This window comes from Nansenia antarctica, assembly GCF_963989245.1.
Source record: "Nansenia antarctica genome assembly, chromosome: 13".
Classification (NCBI taxonomy): domain Eukaryota; kingdom Metazoa; phylum Chordata; class Actinopteri; order Argentiniformes; family Microstomatidae; genus Nansenia; species Nansenia antarctica.
Window position 1 is genome coordinate 8,628,970 of NC_137683.1, and position 19,518 is coordinate 8,648,487.

Consider the following 19,518-nt stretch of genomic DNA (forward strand, 5'->3'; position numbering starts at 1 on the left):
GAGAGAGATCCTCTCGTATCATCCGCGTCACGTTGATGCCTCCAGATTGGGGAACTGGCTGGTCGGAGATGGCAACGTTTCTCTTGCTCTGATGATGAAAGAGCGTAAAATTCATCGTCAAAATCTCCATGACAGGTCCAGGTGCCAGGGGGTACCTGCCAACTCCCAGTCAGTCAGTGACAGAGACGTGAGTCACTATTTACCCCTGACTATCCCAACCACCCCCCCCCCGTCTCTCATACACAGAAACCATATCAGTACAAGATACATGCACGCCAAGTGTGAAAGTGTGGACTGTAGGGATGGTGCATGCTATTCATTTCAATGAGTGCATGTGCTTGTCTGATTGTTGTTTATGGGACTGCCAATGTGATTGTACGTGTGTGTGTGTGTGTGTGTGTGTGTGTGTGTGTGTGTGTGTGTGTGTGTGTGTGTGTGTGTGGGGAAGGGAAAACCTTTTAACATGAAAACCTGAATGCAAGGCCAACTTGCAAAGGGCTGGAACAGACTGCATGGAAGGGAAGCGCAGGTGGATTGGACGTTGCTTTTGGTTCATGTCGACAGTCCTGCTCACCCTGTACAGATGCAGCTCTATGTCCAGGCCTTAGGGGAGGCTGGTGGAGGTAGACACCACGTGTTTGACACCATTCCTCATTCCATTCCATTAAAATGAGCCTGCCCTCCAATTTCTACCTCCAAGAACCTCTCCTGCTAGGCCTCCATGCTGAGAAAAATATCATTGTTCATGAATTATGTCACCCACCGATTACCCGTTTGACACTGGTGACTGGTGGAACGGTGAATAGGCAGCCCCGCCAATCAGGGAAAACAACAGATATATGTAATATCCTTAGGTTATGCATTAGCTAGGTTTTAGGAAAATTAAACATACTTAAATATACTAAACCTCTCTTAATTCATACTTAATTCTACTTCAAATAAATGATCTATTATTATCTAGTATTTTCAACACAGCATATTATGTTTTTGATTTGATTTGATTAGATTTATTGTCAAAAAATACAAATACATAGGCCAAGCAATGATCCTGCTTGTAATTGTCAGGGATAGAGCGATAAAGTCTGTGACTTGTTTCCGTCGCTGTCCCTGGTGTTAAAAAAATGGTGTATACAAAAAAGTACACTTGTGATTTGTTTTGATGCGGAGGATCATCAAAGACCCCAGCCACCCTAACCACAGTCTGTTTGAACTGATGCCGTCCGAAAGACGAAGCCTCTTCCGGAGCCTCAGGGCCAAAACTCAGAGGCTAACCAACTGCTACTTCCCCCAGGCCATCAGGCTCATAAACAAGCTACTCAATACTACCTCTCACACCCACTGCCACCGAGAGCAATATTCATGACATTCTACTGGTACTATTTTATTTATTTTACTAGTTAGCTGTAGTTAATTGTATCCTGTCTTATTTGTCACTTGTGTCTTGTACTGGGGCACAACTTGTGTCTTGAACTGGGGGCGGCTGTTTGGAGTTGAAATCAAACAATGACTATGGGGTGAAAATAGAGATTCTCAGCTTTACATTTTCTTTAAACATACTCCCCCTATTTCATTTTTATAAATCATATAATGTCCATAATGTCCATATGTTTAGTATATTGGTTGACAATCCTTTACATGCAATAACTGCACGTCTGCCACCCACTGACCCCATTTGACACTGGGTATAGTCTCTACCAGGCCTGTAGTACTACAGCCATCTTCAGTTGCTTTTAGGTCTTCATGCCTAAAATCTTATCATCAGGAAATAAAATACATGTTCAATTCAGATTCAATCTGAAGATTGACTATGCCAACCTCGAACCTTCTGCTTTTTGGCCTTGAAAAACTCCCTAGTTGCTTGCCAGTATGTTTGGAGTCATTGTCTTAATGTATGATGCAGCGACCGTCTAATGAATTCTGAGGCATTTGTTTGTACTGTACTTGAGCAGACAACATCCTGCTGCCTCTGTCAGCAGTAACATCATCAATTAAGTTAGCCAGTTCTTGTGCCCAAACCATAGCACCCCCTCCACCAGGTGTTACATCTGAGGTGGTATGCTGTACATCTTGCGTAGATCCTTTGGTCTCTTGCAGTCCTCTTGTAGTTTTGAACTAACAGTAACCTGATTATCCTTTTTAGTAGTATTGGTTTGCAACTTGCAGTGGAGCCTCTGTAGTGGGCTGGTGATGTATACTGGTGATGTATACTGCGGATGGTAGTCTCTGACACATATACGCCTACCTCCTGAAAAGTGTTCCTGAGCTGTCTGTCTTCATTATGTTGAGCATTCTTTGGTCAAGGCAAAGGCAAATCCAAAGCCTAGCATCAATACTAGACATTGACAGCTCTATTATGCCTACACAAATGATGTGACTGAACACACCTGACCAACTATAAACACCTGTCAAGCCAATGTTCCAATACTTTTGATGCCCTGAAATAGGGGGACTATGCATAAAAGGGTGCTTTGCAGTTAATGTTGAATTACATGTTTAATGCTTAGGTTTACTTGGGTTGTTTACTTAGGTTCAGAACTTTTTTTTCCTCTCTCTCTCTGGTTACTGTAGCAGGCTCAACATCTTCCACTGTGTAAAAATACAAAGGAAAATGAACCTTTTTTTGTTTAGGGATTTTCTGTAACTAGTTAGGAATTTCCTTATCGTTTAAACCAGCTACATTTGTCCAAGGGCCGACTTTATAAGTATACACTGTGGGGATGCACATGGACTTTTTTTCTCCAAAATGGCTAGTATTCCATGTTCCATATTTTATGGCAACAAGGGAGGTAAGTGATCATTCTTTTGCAGATATTATATTTCTCCTGCTAATAATCAAATTGTTCCTTCAATATGAGAGTCTTAACTTCAATTTACCAATATTTCAGAAACAGTAATTAAGTACAGTAATTTTTACTGTTTCAAAACACAACTTCTATTCTATGTCCTGTGTAGAGGACAACAGAACTTACTACCTCCCGTTTTTAACCAATTTCCAGTCCCAGTTCTAGCCAATTCAATGAGGTCGAGACAAATTCTTCAAGATTATGCAGTCCAACAGATTCACAAATGATCTTGATGTCTCTGATGAGAAAAAGAATGATGCCCTTTGGAAGGTGAAACCTCTCTTAAACAGAGTGCAATTATGTTCATGAAATGAAAATAATTTTAACAGAAATCCATGAAAATGAATGCAGTCATAACATTACATCATTATATTCTGTGATCAATATAAGACCCGGTGTCCACTACAAGGGACATATGATGAAAAAATATATAATAATAATAAAAGAAAAAAAGAAACATTTTGCTGCAACATGTTTCTTTCAATCCCAATACTTAAATTATATTTTAAAAAATCTGAATGTCAAAACCTGTTTTCTTCTGGGTCTCAATATATATATATATTATATATATATATATATAATATACCCCTATATTAGGAGTGCAACGGTTCTCGTTTTTTTTTATACGGACGGTAGGGCCTACGGTTCGCCTTCCACGGTTCAATACACTAGTGAACCGTGACGGTTTTCAGTTTATCCTGCGTTTCATTCAAAGTCGGAGGTGGAGTTGGTCTGGAAGGCAGTTGCTTCTTGCTCAAATGTTTGTTCATGGCGAGCGGAGTTGAGAACATGGCAACAGTTTGAGGAAGCCCTGGATTGCTACAAATCTGCATTGTGGGGTGATTAATTCTGGTTTTAGCATTGAATACAGCGATGAGGGAATGAAAACAGTGAACAGAAACGCGTGTCGCAGAAATGCTTCACACATGTCGTATAAGCGCATAATATGTACACAATGAATACCGTATTTTCCGGACTATAAGTCGCGCTTTTTTTCATAGTTTGGCTGGTCCTGCGACTTATAGTCAGGTGCGACTTATATATCAATATATATATCATTTCATACTGACTGACATGAACCATGGAGTAAACATTACCGTCTACAGCCGACAGAGGGCGCTCTGGGCCGCTCTGGGCTTGTGACAACTATATGCTGCTCCTATTCCCCTGAAGAAGTGGTCTAAAACATTACCGTCTACAGCCGACAGAGGGCGCTCTGGGCCGCTCTGGGCTTGTGACAACTATATGCTGCTCCTATTCCCCTGAAGAAGCTATCTAAAACATTAGCTTGTTGAAGCTAAGCAAACGGTAGCTTGGTGAACTTGCTTACTGGTAACTTGCTTGTTGGACTCGCTGGCTTGTTATGTTCATTTAGCCTATTCAGCCTCCCAGGTATGTTCTTTATGCTATTGTGTTGCTGAATAACTGTTAATGTGCTACGTTAACATACCAGACTTCTATTCAGCCTGTTGTTCTGTGTGCTATTGTGTAGTTGAATAAACTTGCCTTTCCAGATTAAATGTCTGTTCTTGGTCTTGGATTTTGTGAAATATATTTCTAAATAAATGCGACTTATAGTCCAGTGCGACTTATATATGTTTTTTTCCTCTTAATGTCGCATTTTTTGGCTGATGCTACTTATACTCCGGAGCGACTTATAGTCCGGAAAATACGGTATATGGGCTACAGCTGGTACAGCTCTCATAGCTAAAGTGCATTTTTACTTTCATTTCTATCTTTCCTATACCAGTCGTCAAGCCTAAGAGGCACATTTGTGACTTCAGTTGGTGAAACTGTAAACCACTCGCATACGTGAAACCGCTATAAATAGCTCTCAAAATAGCTCTCTTAATATGTTCGTGGAATGGATTCATTGTTATTGTTTTCCGGAGGCTATCGGTAATCGGCTATCGGTTTACATGGCTTGTAAATATACTTTAATTTTAGGACGTGTTCAAAAGCAAGGACTGTGTGATCTAATTATGTGTAGTTATGTGTTTTTAGCATGTTGATGTTCTATCAGCATGTTGTGATGTTATTAAAATACAGTTTAGACCTAGCCGCTAGCTGTTAGCAGCGTTAGCAGCAGTTTCCGGTTTCATTATACACCAGTTTAACCCTATGTGCCAGAGGTCTAACAACATTCAAATGAGTCTAACTTCGTCATCATCTTTCGGATTTCAATGTATGACACGTGATTTGAAAGCTTACAATCTGTAGTTTCAGTAAGTAATGTAGCCTACTGGTTTATCAAAACACTGGCTGGTGTCACATTTGAAAGTGTTTTTGTTATTTTTTGTTTATATATATTTATATTTGTTTATATTATACAATATACCAGTCATATTCTGGAATGTGTCTAAATGTTCCATAAGTATAAGCAAAATAAAGTAAAGTAACAGTTTGTAAATAAATATTAGCATTTTTTTTTCTTACGCACAAAAACACGTACCGAAACCGAACCGAAACCGTGACCCAAAAACCGAGGTTCATACCAAACCGTGGTCCAACTGAACCGTTGCACCCCTAATATATATAAATAAATATATATATACATACATAATTAGCATATTATTGTTTAATATTTTCACCTTCTTACTAAATTAATGTTATTAATGTTTATTAGCCTATATCAGTGTGAACAGACTCCTAACACCTATACTGCAGCCAGCCACCAGGGGACGATCAAGATAGTTTGGCTTCACTTTAAAAATTATTTAAATAATAATTTACCATTTAGCAGACGCTTTTAATCCAAAACAATTTACAATTAGAGATTACAGGGACATTTCCCTTGGAGTAATTCAGGTTAAATGTCTTACTCAAGGGCACACTAGTGGTGGTGTTTCAGGCAAGAGTCAGTCCAAGTCCAAGTCACTATCCACCAGACCAGACCACCACTATCAATCATGCAAAATGTCACTCTCAAAGAACCTGAAGCGTAAAATTGACGTGGAAAACTGCAGCATGGATGAAGAATGGACTGACAAGTACGCATTCATCTTGCCAACTCTCAGTAACGCTAAACCTATATGCTTCTTCTGCAATGAAACGGTAGCTGTTGCTAAATAATTACAATCTTCGCCGTAACAGGGCACGCAGCTTTCTAAGAGTCATACCCTGACCAGTCAGAGGCCCGTCGCAGAAAGATTGCGAGCTTGAAAGCTGGATATGGACATGCCAGTGGAATTATTAACTGAACAAGAGAGGGCATTCAGTGCACAACCAGTCAGGTAGGTCTGACTCCTCCTGCATCAGGTTGTGTAGGCTACTCGACAATAGCACGCTGACAGATGGATTTATAACATCTTTAGAACCTGTGGGTCGCTGGATATTCTAAATACTGGAACATTCATTTTATGAATTCATTCATAAAAATTTATGAATTCATATAAAAAAAGAAATCAACAAAACAACCAAAATAAAAGAATCACATTCTGCGGGCCAGACGGGAAGCTTCGGTGGGCCTGATGTGGCCCGCGAGCCGCCTATTGGTGATCCACGGTTTAAACGTTTACACGTTAACAACCGATAACATCCCTAATGTCTGTCTTTTTATCTGTACGTACACGCACCTCCTTGGTTGGGGTGTGTCTTCTGTGTCTTCCCCCCAGTTTTGCCACTAATCAGTGGCTGCGATGGCGGTGGAAGTGAAGGAGAGGTCAATGAGGAGATTACTCATGAATATCTGACAGGAAGGGCCTATTATGAGGGGTGAGGCAGGCTGGGTAAGGCTGGGGGAAGACAGCCATCCGCACCGAGCTACATGTCTGAAAGGCCTCTCCATTAATTAAATGGGTCACCACATGAATGTTGAATGTGTGCCTTGGACAGGGGAGAATAGCCAAATGCCTTAGATATGGCTAAGTTCTACCTCCTAAACCACTAGACCACAATGAAGGAAATCGACTATTCTAATGTGAGAATAAAGGGGATTATAAGGAGTCAGACTGTAAATGGCTCTTTGCTCTGTCTGAGATGAGTCTTTCATAACGACGACTAGCCACGGACACGTATTTAAGTAGTGATCCAAAGTTCCAACAGAGTAATCCTAAAGCACGTTATGATAGCTTTGTTCTGCGTTAATGCCTCTCAGTGCGTGACGGTTGTTTCCGCAGAGCAATGTGTGTGTGTGTGTGTGTGTGTGTGTGTGTGTGTGTGTGTGTGTGTGTGTGTGTGTGTGTGTGCGTGTGTGTGTGTGTTGGGGGATTGTGCTACAGCTTTGGACTGTAAGATCCCCCATTACACACCCTCTCCTCCAGTTATGTTTATCAGACAACTGGTGCTCAGCCTCTGTGTTGTCAGCTGTGTGTGGGATGACTTGCCATTCGAGTCACGCCAAGCGTCCATTCCCAAGCCCAAGACATTGAAATGCAATTACATTGTCTGTGTGAGCTGCTAATTTCACAGTGGTGTACCCCATAAAAGAGGAATAAATGCAAGAAAGTCACGTTATCACGTTATCACGTTATCGTTGCTACTGCTCAAACAAGATTGTTAGCAATATTTCTGATGCATCTCATTAACGCACAACAGATTTCAGTGAGATTTCCTTTTCTTTTCTCTTGCTGGCGTGACATTAGTAGTCCAAATCTGTCTACCTTAGCCTGTCTGTCTTTTGTATGTGAGAGTGATGAGCAGAGCGGAGGGTATGGAGAGGGGAAGCTTGTGAAGAGAGTGAGAGGAATACATAGTGCTGGGCTGCTAGCGAACGCACCTGAATGTGTCCAACCTGAGATAGAGTATTTGATAGGGATGCACCGAAATGAAAATTGTTGGCCAAAGCCGAAGCCGAATTTAAGGAAACATTTGGCCGAATACCGAATACCGAATGCGTACCGGCAGTTTTTCATTTATTTTTGTACCATTGCATAAATTAAATACATTTTAATTTTTATTCATGCTTTTCAAAGAAGAAAAGTGTGAAAACCTTGATCACATTTATTGAACATTCCAGTCCCTCCAGAAAAACACTTTTTTCCTTGATTATGCGGGCAGAAAACCTTGATTATATGGGCAAAAATCCTTGATTATGTGATATGTGGGGAGTTTTGGTGATTGTGTGCGATGAAAATGCAGGAATTTAAAAGTAAAAAAAAATAAAGTGAAAAGTTGCAACACCCTATTCTAACTAGGCTAATACCTTAGGAAAAGTCACTTCTAATGACTTCCTATGATAGAAATGACTGATGATAAGCAAGTACACTACATCACTGACCTTTGGCGTCAGTCACTTCCATGAATGCGTTCCATAAATTCCTGCGTTCGATTGGAAACACCTATCGAGTCCATTCCACATTGGTTAGCTTTGGCCATTTCCACTAATCAATGGGGATTTTTATTTTGACTGTAAACACCGGGGATGCAGAGTAACTAAGCCTGAAAATTAGGCACTCTGTCCCGCTGCGCGCATCTCCTTCTACGGGTGTATTAAATTCATTGTATGAAAACGAAAGCGTCAGTTATTTCGAACTTTGCTTCTCGGTCGGTCGGTCTCGATAGGAGAACCGTATTGAGTCCATTCAAAGTGTTTTAGCCTTCCCCCTTTCCACTGGTAATAATGCATTTTGTATTTTGACTGTAAACACCGGGAAAGCAGAGTCATTAAGCCTCAAAGAGCAACTCCCCACCCGCTGCTTCTGAGCCTGTAACTTTCGATGGGAAGACCGCAGCGTGTCTTTTAATCTGAGTAGACCCCAAACTGCATCCCGGTCACAATAGTGTGTCGCTTTCCACTCTAGCCCCCAGGAAAGTTACGCTTTGTTCGCATGGAAGCACCCCGGCGAAGCAGAGTTATTACACCTGAAAATGCTGCGCTCTCTCTGGAGAGCACATTTTTATTGCGATGAATAAATGGTAAATGGACTGCACGCACTTATATAGCACCTTTATCCAAAGCGCTTTACAACGGCCTCTCATTCACCCATTCACACACCAATGGCGGCAAGCTACCATTCAAGGAGCCGGCCCGCTCACTGGGAGCAATTTGGGGTTCAGTGTCTTGCCCAAGGACACTTCGACATGTGGCCAGCCGGGGCTCGAACCAACGATCTGCCGACCTTGCGATCATTAGACGGCGGCTGTACCTCCTAAGTCACAGCCGCCCCATAATATGCACCATTTCTTGCATTATGTGACCCTGCATAATCATGCGCCATTTAGCTAATTATGCAATTAATTATGCGATCGCAGAATCACATTTGTCTGGAGGGACTGACATTCCAGCAGACATTAGACTATAGTTATAAATGTTGTTTGCTGGTCGGCTGGTTTCCTGTTTTGTCTTTAGGTGCACAGCTATTTTGCTAGCAAACACGAAAGCTACGCTTATTGCAGTACAGCGCCACCAGGGTTAAGGTTAAACAGCGCCCCCGCCACCACGTCGGCGCAATGCCGCAATTGCTGTTAGAAATGACAGATATCCACAGAGTGCAATGCTTGTAGAAAATACTACCGTCAGAGTTTCATCCAGAGCTGGAGGCGGCTAGAAATATGACGGAGACGGCCGCCTCATAATTCTCTATGCAGGAAGAACCCTGCTACTATTCGGCGGTAAACATTCTGTCTTTTCACACATTCGGCCAAATACCAAATGTGCTTTATTTGCTATTATTTGGCCGAATACATTGGGTGGCCGAACCTTCGGTGCATCCCTAGTATTTGATGTCAGGAAGCAGTAGCCTAGTTCTCTGAGGATTCACATCTTAGTAGTTGATGCACCTTCTATATTCACCTCTACTAGCCTGTACTGTGACCATGATCACTGTACTGATAGGCTATAATAATTATAATAATAATAATAATAATAATAATATTACATTAGACTTATATAGCGCTTTTCTAGACACTCAAAGACGCTTTACACACTGAAAAGATCGAGTAGTAAAATAAAAAGAAACAAACCAAAAAATAAATGAAAGAAAGTATAGCGGTCTAATTAATTTTTAGATGACTAAATCTTGTCTTTGTAGGACAATCTACTCTGTATACTGCAAGTGTATCTAGATTTTTTGCGGAGAAGTGGTGAAAATAAGCAACGCCAGCGTCCTCTCTCGACCGGCATTTTTACATTTTGATTGGATACTTGATTGGGTATGATCAATGTAATGTTAGCTAGCTACCTCTAAACATGGATTTGGCTGGGCATAAATTAATTAATTTGAGGTGGTAAACACAGTCTGGCTATCTTATCTGTCTGGTTAACTTCTCTGTGTAGTTGTGAGTTTCTCTCCAGAGCCAGAGACAGATGTCTGTAGTGGAGCGTCTGAGAAGCGGCGAACAAGCAACGCCAGCGTCCTCTCTCCACCGACTACTCGACTGACTACTAGTATAGGGGTCTAATTAATTTGTTGATTACTAAATCTAAATCTAAGTGTCTTTGTAGTACAATCTACTCTGTATACTGCAAGCATATCTAGATATCGGGCTATGCAACAAAGATAAGCATTTTGCTACAAGGATACATTGGAGCTGCTTGGTCTTGGCAGGCAGGCAGTCTATTCAGCCCCCAAATCAACGGCCATGGACGGCACTATTCAATGGCACACATTTGAAAATATTTTATAATCCACTTTTTCCAGGGCCTGAGTGATTTTACGTTTTTTAACATTTCAATTTGTTTACATTTAGCAGAAAATGCATATGAAAATGTATATGTTACAAAACATGTCATCATATCTCCAACCTTCAGAACACAATCTCAGTGTGCTTGTATGCCCGGAGCTCTCGTTCAGCCTCTGCCGTGATGTCAGATGCTATAGGTGTGGGTAGTCACAGACTGTACTGTCAGGTGTCTTTTTATTCATACGCTATGATTCATATGCTGTCAATAATCTCTCTTCCAGGCCCATTTTCTTCTCAAAACAGCTATTCCAGAAGAAAAGGATGATTATTTATGAGCTTGACAGTGTGCATTAACCGCCAGTCTCAGATATTATGCGGATTTACCGTAGACATTCACAATAACGTTTGACACTCAATCTCTTCATTCTGGTTTCACTGGAGGGGAGAGGAAATTACATCAAATACATGATGATGTGACAAGGATGCTTTCGGTGCGTAAATAGATGCATGAGTATCTATCTTTTGACTTTTTCATTGCAATCCCAGTAATAAGTCAGTCTCTGTCATTGGTGTTTGATAATATAGATGTTGGCAAAGTGGTTGTGTCTAGCTTGGTAATAAGCCCAGATCCTTTGGGCTTTCCAAAATCATTCAGTTTGTTGTTATGATTATACAGTATAATCATCTATTTCACAGCTTTTACATCTACCCATCTAAAAGATTCCTATTTTGTTTAGTCTGAGTGCTTAACCACAGTTCAAGTAGAAAATGTTTGAATAAACTGTGTAGTCCACGTGCATAACAAGCTACGTTTATCCGTTGTTAAACCACAGCCTATGAAGGCCTTTCAGATAAGGGGAGCAAAAGACATAGAAACAGGGTGGGAAAGTTTGGGAGAGCATTTCAATGAGAAAAGTTGTTCTTGTTTCTTCTGGGGGCAGCTACTCCGTTAAATATTTTAGACCACTGGTGCGTGTATGTGCTCGCACCAAAAACATTGGCTGTTGGGAAGCTGGTGGAGTGGAACCCCAAGGGTCCACCTTACTGACCGAGCATAGAAACATTCAAACAAAGAGAGACTGACATGCTGAACGACCAGGTATGTTCATGAAACATCTTTTTGGGAAGAATTAAGAGAAACAGTTAGTTAGTAAATAGTTAGCATCCTTGAAAGGAATATAAACGGGTTTATAATGGATTTGTTAAGCTTGTATAAGATAGACCAATGACAGTTAGCCTACGTGTGTTACAATCACAGGGACTTTTCTTTTAGTTTACAATCCGAATGTTTTGATACTAACGTGATTCACGCAGTTATATCTCAGTGATGGAATCTTACAACACTGAAATGCTAAACTACAATGCCGAGCTACTACAGGTTGCTGACACTTGGTCTGGTGTTGCCCTTCACACTGAGGACACAAATGGAATCCCACTCTCACCCTCCCTCAGCCATATGCACTTTGACCCTAGCTGCATTTCTTTGAAAAGTCTGTTTATATTTATACTGCTATAATACGTTGATATTCATGTATCCTCAGGGAGAGTTTATGTTTTGTCTTTTTTATTTTTTTTACACTGCAATATTCTATGTGCAATATTCTCATCAATAATGTACTAAAAGGAGGAGAGCGCGAGAGAAATGCAGACCTGCCTTTAATGAGAGCTAATTAACCATCTGAACTGAGGAATGATTGGCAGAGAACATGTCGGCATGTGACACGCATCTGTTCCGACACGCAGGAATAGGTCTGCCCCCCTTTCACAGGCTGATAGCGGACACAGGCGTGCGGGCTGAAGCCCACCGTCCCTGGCAGCCATATGTAGATGACTAGGAACTGGCAGCTGGGCCCTCTAGATATGGTGAGCTACGCTCTGGTGCTGCCAAGGCATAGACCTCACATCCCCTCCTTCCACCAACCCCCCCCCCCCAACCCCCCCCCCTCCTCTCTCTCTCTCTCTCCTCCAGCTCCGTCGCTCTGTTTGTACCTTCACGGTTCACAATTAGTTGGATAGGGATGTTGGATGCCAGCTACATAGCTAAACTATTAAAGCTGCTTGCACAGACGCACACGCCTATCTGGATATGGAAAACCCAGTAAGTATGTGAGTAAATGTTGTTGAAGTCCTAGGTACTGTGCAGGTGTTATTCGTGGTAAACTTGTAAACACATTTTCGGTATCGTCGTGTGGAAAGAGAGAGAAAGGGGCAAAGAGGGATGAAGACAGTGAGAGAGACAGAGAGAGAGAGAGAGACAGAGAGAGAGAGAGAGAGACAGAGAGAGAGAGAGACAGAGAGAGAGAGAGAGAGAGAGAGAGAGATGAGTGATTGAGGAGGAGGAGAGGAATATAACAAGAACAAGGGCTTAAAGATTGGAGGGTTGTTAGGGCCATAGAGTTGAGAGAGGCTAATGTTTGAGGCCATGTGTCCGATTGCAACTTGTTGAGGCCCCGTAATAAAGCCTTGCTGCCAGACAGACGGTAACAAGGCTGAGGAACCAGACAGTAAGAAGGCTGAAGAACCAGGCGGTAATAAGGCTGAAGAACCAGGCGTTAACAAGGTTGAGAAACTGTGCATCAGATGTCATCTCAGAGTGATGCTTCCTCCTTACTTCCCATATCACAGCTCATTGTGTCTGGCTCTGGTTGCCGCTAGTCAGGGCCAACTGCTGAACAACAGAGAAAAGACGAACCAACTAAAAGAAGGTCAGAGATGATATCTGCTCATATTTCTCATATCAAATTCACCTCCCACATAAACATTGCGTTTAACCTTTGACAATAACCCATCTGAAGTGTATCTACAGGCCTACGTCACACAAGGCCTTGAATCAGTGACTCCAACTCCCACAACCAGGCGCACCCAAGCAGTGAGTTTGCAGGTAAACCGGAAAAAGATCAAAGTAAACTCTGGGGGAAATCATCAGCGAAACCGGGCCTGCTGTAGTCGGAGGGGAGTCAAGGTCGGTCGGTAAGAATCTGAATCCAGACGGAGGGAGAGAAGGAAGAGAGGAACGGAGAGGACGAGGTGGCGAGGAGGGCTGAGATTTGTGGCTTCAGAAGCCGGGGCAGATTGACTGGTTGAGAACTATCAATCACAAAGGGAAGATATTAATCCAGCCAGCGAGCCAGTCCCAGAGTACCACCACAGGTAGGAAGGTAAATCCTTCACCCTAGGTTTTCGTTAAATGCACAAATCTTCACCAAAAATCTTTTAATGCACTCTTTGAAGTGAGCTGGAGCCTTTCTGCAGGAGAGCTGTGAGCAGACTGGTGATTTCAACAAGGTGGATTCCGGTCGGAGGTAGTAACGTCAAATTTCCCACCCCGCCGTTCTCTTTTATTTCCTTCCCTTTCTTCCGTCCCCCCAAAGAGGGATAGCATTGCAGCGGCACCTTGCATATTGGCTGTGGTTAAGTGTATATTTTTACATATTAAATTGTTTCCTTAGCCAAGCTGACGTACGGAAAGAGTGTTTGTGGATAACGAGTTGACTGGATGATGAATGAGGTGCCCGATCCAATTGGGTGTGTGATTACACATCATCCAAGGCCGGGATCCAACCGTGAGCTTCCCTTACCCACAACCCTCCTTGGTGAGTTACCTCAGACATACAGGATATGCATTGGCCCCCTTAATTGTCAGCACTAAATAGAGGTCATTTAGAATATGATAACGGCACACACCAACTACAGACACTCACCACCTCACCAACACAATGAAGTTTCTATGCACAAAGCAACATTGATTAATGAAATCACACCCCATGTGATTATATTGCAGCTTTGTAGATTCACCCCCCCCCCTCCCCCCGATACTTCATTGAGTATTACATGTGTCTGATAGTAATATGTAACTGATAACCTGTTACAATGGGCTTGCTACTGAAGCATAGAAAATGACTAATAAAAATTGCTGATGCTAAAAGATGAAGTGCAAAGCACAGCACAAGTAAAGATAGAATGAGGGAGAAAGAGAGAGAGAGAGAGAGAGAGAGAGAGAGAGAGAGAGAGAGAGAGAGAGAGAGAGAGAGAGAGAGAGAGAGAGAGAGAGAGAGAGAGAGAGAGAGAGAGAGAGAGAGAGAGAGAGGGGAGACACGGAGGAGGAGAGACAAGTGGAATGACTTATTCAGGGGAGGAAGTGGGCAGGAAGAAACATGAAATTAGCACAAATGGATTATCTGTCCACCATGGGCAGGCCTAAGAGCAAGCCAGGCACTGAGGAGAAAAAACAGATTGACTTCTGAATTGCTGTTTCCCCCAGGGTAGAGCAATTGAGCCATCACTCATCAAATCGCTGATCTATGGGTGAAACAGCTGTATTTAACGTATATCAGGGTTACTACACTACATGGTAATAACGTTGTAATAACACTATCACTGTCTACTTCTAGAGAATATCCTGTATTTCAATGTATGTTATGTTTTCTGTTTTGTTATTTAATTAAATAGGCTCACAAAACAAGCGGAAAGGTATTCACATTTTTCGAAAAGAAAAGTCTGATCATTACATCAGATCCCGACATGAGGACCAAAGCATTAGAATGTGTCACAATTGTGTAATTTGGGGGATAATGGGCAGAATATTAGTTCAATGCACAATAATGAATGCCGTGTTTTGAGCCCAGTCCCGCTGCAATTACGTAACGGCGCACATTTCACCACACGTGTTGTGGTTTAAAGTGTCCATTTCTATTTGAGATTTTAATAAAACACATATGCTATCAGCTTTTACTTATACCTTATTCAGTCTACAAATAACATTTATATTATTTTTATTTTTTATTTTTTTTACAGTATATATTACGGTAAAATGTATTATAGCTGTGAATATGTTACATTCAATATGATAGCCCTTTCAAACACAAAATGTGGTATTTCCAACGATTCTCCATGTGAAGTCATGTCAAACACATGGTGTTTATCAAATTTAATGAATTATATTCTCCACCTAAAAAAAAAAAGTCCTGGCGCTCCTAGTATTAAGAAGTTGAGAACCCCAGTGGAGGCGTCCTCAGCAATGTGCTGTTTCAGAGATACTGGGGGTGTTCAGTGTGAGACAGATAGGGCATGGGTGGGGAAACATTTGGCACACATCTTTTAATGCAACCAAGGATGCTGGGATAGTAAAAAAAAGTAACGTCCAGTAATCAATTCTCCCATTCTAGTGAATTACCTGTCTACCCCACCAGTCAGAATGGTTCTGAACCCTCCAGGCTGTGCTGACCTTCCCATACTGCCTTGCAGCAGATGTCTGCTTGGGAAATTGAATTGCAACTCCCTGGGGCAGTATGGCAAATTGGGGAAACAACCTTTTTTTTCTATCGCACTTTTTTTTTCCCAGGGAATGTTTTGGGGAAGGAGAAACATAGCCAGAAAAAAGCAGTGAGATTAGTGGTGTGTTCACAAGCTAGGGGCTGCCAGATTCTACTTTTCATTGACGGAGTGAATCTCGTCTGCTGAATCAGGATTCATTCAGATGAATCCGTGTTTCACGTCGCATAACGAAGCGCAGACGATCATTGATTTGGAATCGAGCGTTTCCAGTTGGTATTAGCCTAATAAACATTAACCTCATATGGTGGGGTGGGGTCTTTTGGTTTGTGGGGGGTTATTTCGGTGGGGTTATAATGTTTTTCTCTGGGTTTAGGAGAGGGCTGATGAGGTGGCGTATGAGGGTTTGTCATGGGGGGGGGGAGGAATGAGGTGGGGTGTTTCTACATGTATAATTCAGGGCAGGCCACCAGCGCCATGGCCACCAGACTGATAGAGGAGCCCCTCTGCAGCACTCTGCAGCACACACAGATCCTTCAGGAGACTGAATCTTCCACAGCTTTAATTACACTCTATTGATCACAATATGGGAGGGATGGGGGAAGGAGAGGGAGAGAAAGAGAAAGAGCGTGTGACAGAGAGAGAGAGAGAGAGAGAGAGAGAGAGAGATAGAGAGAGCTTTAGATTTAGATAATCTGTATGTAAAAGAAAATGAATGAAAAAGACCTAGTGTATGTCAAATCTGTCAGTAAGTTATACGAACATATCCTACAGTACCACATCTGCTCTGTCTCCACACTACCCTCGTACACTACCCTCGTACACTACCCTCGTAGCACTGCTGATACAGAGAGATCCAGAGGATGACAAATGCATTTCAGTCAATCGCCCGAAATGCTTTATTCACATTACCTCGTGACTCCACGCTTCATTTAGATGTTCAAATGTTGTGAATCAATCCTTCTCCTCCCAATGCCTTTGGTCTCCCTGTCATTCATCATTAAACGTAATGAAACCAGCAAGACTAACGCATTCAGTTTCTACAAAATAACTTTTCGGAGTATTGTGCATTTCAGACTAGAGGTCTACTTTTCCAACCTTTTTCTATTCTCCCTCTCTTGTTCCTCTTTTGCTGACCTACTTTGCCGCTCGTAACATTGCAGAGTCTCATGCCCTCATGCCATTGTCTCTCACAATGTGGATGAGAGAGAATCTGGGCGCTCTCAAGTCTCCCTCCTTATCCCTGAGGATGGACGAGTCCAGTGAATTATGCCGGATTCAACCTCCCTGCCCCTACCAAATCGCTTCCGCCGTGTTCCGCCCAATTGTATTCCAGGGTTAAGGAGCTTATATGTCTTGTGTACAATGCTCCGAGATGGGGCTAAGCATTGATTCGCCATGGTAGAGGCTGAGGGGAGCGGGCATACCTTGTGTGTGTGTGTGTGTGTGTGTGTGTGTGTGTATGTGTGTGTGTGTGTGTGTGTGTGTGTGTGTGTGTGTGTGTGTGTGTGAAGCGCATCTAATTAAAGCTGAACTGTGTGTTACCTTTGGTAAACAGTAGAGAACATTTCTCACACTCACTAACGTCACGCCCCAAACCAGTCGGCTGGTAAACTACTCTGGTCTTGGTGGAACACTCATCGCTCAAATCCTCCCTCCCATAGGGATGTAAGCAAACGGTCATGATTCCGATGATACGATGGGGAAATGTGTGTTGATAATGTTCCCTCCATCCTGGAAGTTCCAGCTTACATTCCCTGTGGTTATTTGGTTGAATGATCTTCCCAGTCACAAGAAAAGTCAAAAATACAATGCGTGACGTTAAAATTATAAGGTTCTATCTCCATTTATGTCCAAATGTAGTTTTAGCTGATGGAATTATATGGTTCTATCTCCGTTTAGGGTAGTTCAGAGATGAACCATATAATCTGATCCATTAGGTGTTTATTAATGCCTGTGTGGTGTTGTTTTTTTAAATGTTGACATTTTTGAGTTAGTAATTCATAAAATACAAAGGTTCCATCTCACAAAACATAATGGAATGTAAAAACGTTGACGCTCAATATCTCTGAACTACCCTAAACGGAGATAGAACCATATCATTCTAAGCTCACGAATGTATGTGTAAGGCATTCTTTATGATAGTCCTTTCAGCATATAGGCATGTGGACGTCACTAGTGTGAGGTGCAGTGTACTGCCCCTACCGTTGGGTGATACAGAAACCCACAACAAACTGGTTATGATGCAACTGGTTTAACTGTTCTTAAAGCTGAGTCCTCACGTCTCTGTGATGTGAGAGCCATCTTTCATATTACTGGGTTCCTAAATTGAATGGACACTTCAATATCCAAACACAGCAGTCATGTTCCGCCGCTGTGCACTATTGTTCTGTGATTCTCCTTGCATGAAGAGCAAAAACAAGAGCAATTAAATCTTTCTCTATCCCTTATAACCATATTTAGGGATGCTAAATTGAAAATCACATAGCGTAAAATAGTTCCACTTAAGTAAATGCCCCTTGACGCTTCTAAACTACATAAAGATGGGAAACATGTTGCAGCCCTTTTTCACTAACCGGCTTGCTTTTCTTTTGGTTTTATGGCCCTCCGGGGACACCATACATCAAACACCAATTAGAAAAAGTGCCATGACCTGACGCGTTTGCTGCTACCTTTAATACCTTCCATCAGCTAATAGAGAGATGAGAGAGTCAGCATCTAAAAGAAAGGTATGTAAGTCAGGCGAGAGGAAGTTTCTTAATCAAAGGTGCTGACAACTGTAGAACACTTTAAATCATTACAGACGGACTTCTAAATCAGCAGAGATGGACGTCTAATTGGAAAGCAGAGTGTTGTTAATGTATCCTAGCTCAAACTCTTAAAAAAAAAACGGTAGGAATACAGTCCTACTATCAACAGCTTTCATACTGAGTCATCATTGACCGAATTGGATATGAAAGTACACATTCCTCTGCTCAATGTCGAGAACACAACATTTTGCTTACCTGCCCTGCACTTTGATATCAGAGATGGCATAGAAGTATCTGGACAGGTTGTTCTCGTCCACCATGGTGGCGCCCGTGGCGGGCCTAAGCAGCTTCACCCTCAGGTCCGTGATGGTGAAGAAATCCCGCAGGTTCTTGGTGGTGTCCAGCTGGCCGTACAACGACGCCATGTTGTGCAGCCTGGGTCCGGCGAACAGCGCGAAGCGGTCCTTGATCTCGAAGCGCACCGTCTTGTCGTTCTTCCACACGTACCCTCTGGAGTAGTCCTCGGTGCAGATGATGTCCAGCAGCGTGTGCTGGGTCAGGTCCTGGACCGTCTTGGGCTCCATGGTGAAGGCGTCGAGACAGTCCGTGGCGTAGAACTGGTAGGGTTGCCAGGTCTTCCCGTAGTCCAGGGACTTCTCTAGCACCATCTGCTCGGGGCGACCCGACTCGAAGGTCAAGACGATGTCGTCCGTCAGCTCGATGGTTTTGTTCCAGGACAGGGTGATGTTGACCAGTAGGGCCTTGGGGTACTTCTTCCAGGAAGTGGACTGCCAAAACGTGGTGGGGTTTCGACCTTCGAAGTCGAACATGAGCTCCGGAGGATGGGCCAGCTCCTCTGTGGTGGCGTCACACTCGTTGTTACACATGTACGGGTTCTCCTGAGGAACGACAGAGCAGAGGGGGGAAGAAAAAGAGCAAAAAAAGACTGTTAATGGTCAACAATAACATAGGGGAAGAAAAAAAAGTATGAGCCTTGAGTGCAGCTCATGGAGTATAGGGCAATCTGGAATTCAAACAACATCAAAGCAGTCAACCCCGCCAACTTGTTCTGTTAAAGAGCTGAGGTATGG

At 42.6% G+C, this 19,518-nt stretch overlaps 1 protein-coding gene across 10 annotated transcripts in view; it reads right to left on the minus strand.

The window, feature by feature from the left end:
- ntng1a (netrin g1a) overlaps window positions 1-19,518 on the minus strand; it is a gene marked incomplete at its 5' end in the record, with an annotated part of 108,219 nt that overhangs the window by 43,560 nt on the left and 45,141 nt on the right. For all 10 annotated transcript variants that reach the window (XM_080543866.1, XM_080543862.1, XM_080543859.1 and 7 more), the window contains one exon: window positions 18,683-19,326. In XM_080543866.1, the coding sequence (XP_080399992.1) occupies window positions 18,683-19,326 (644 nt within the window). The remainder of the gene's footprint in view (window positions 1-18,682; window positions 19,327-19,518) is intronic.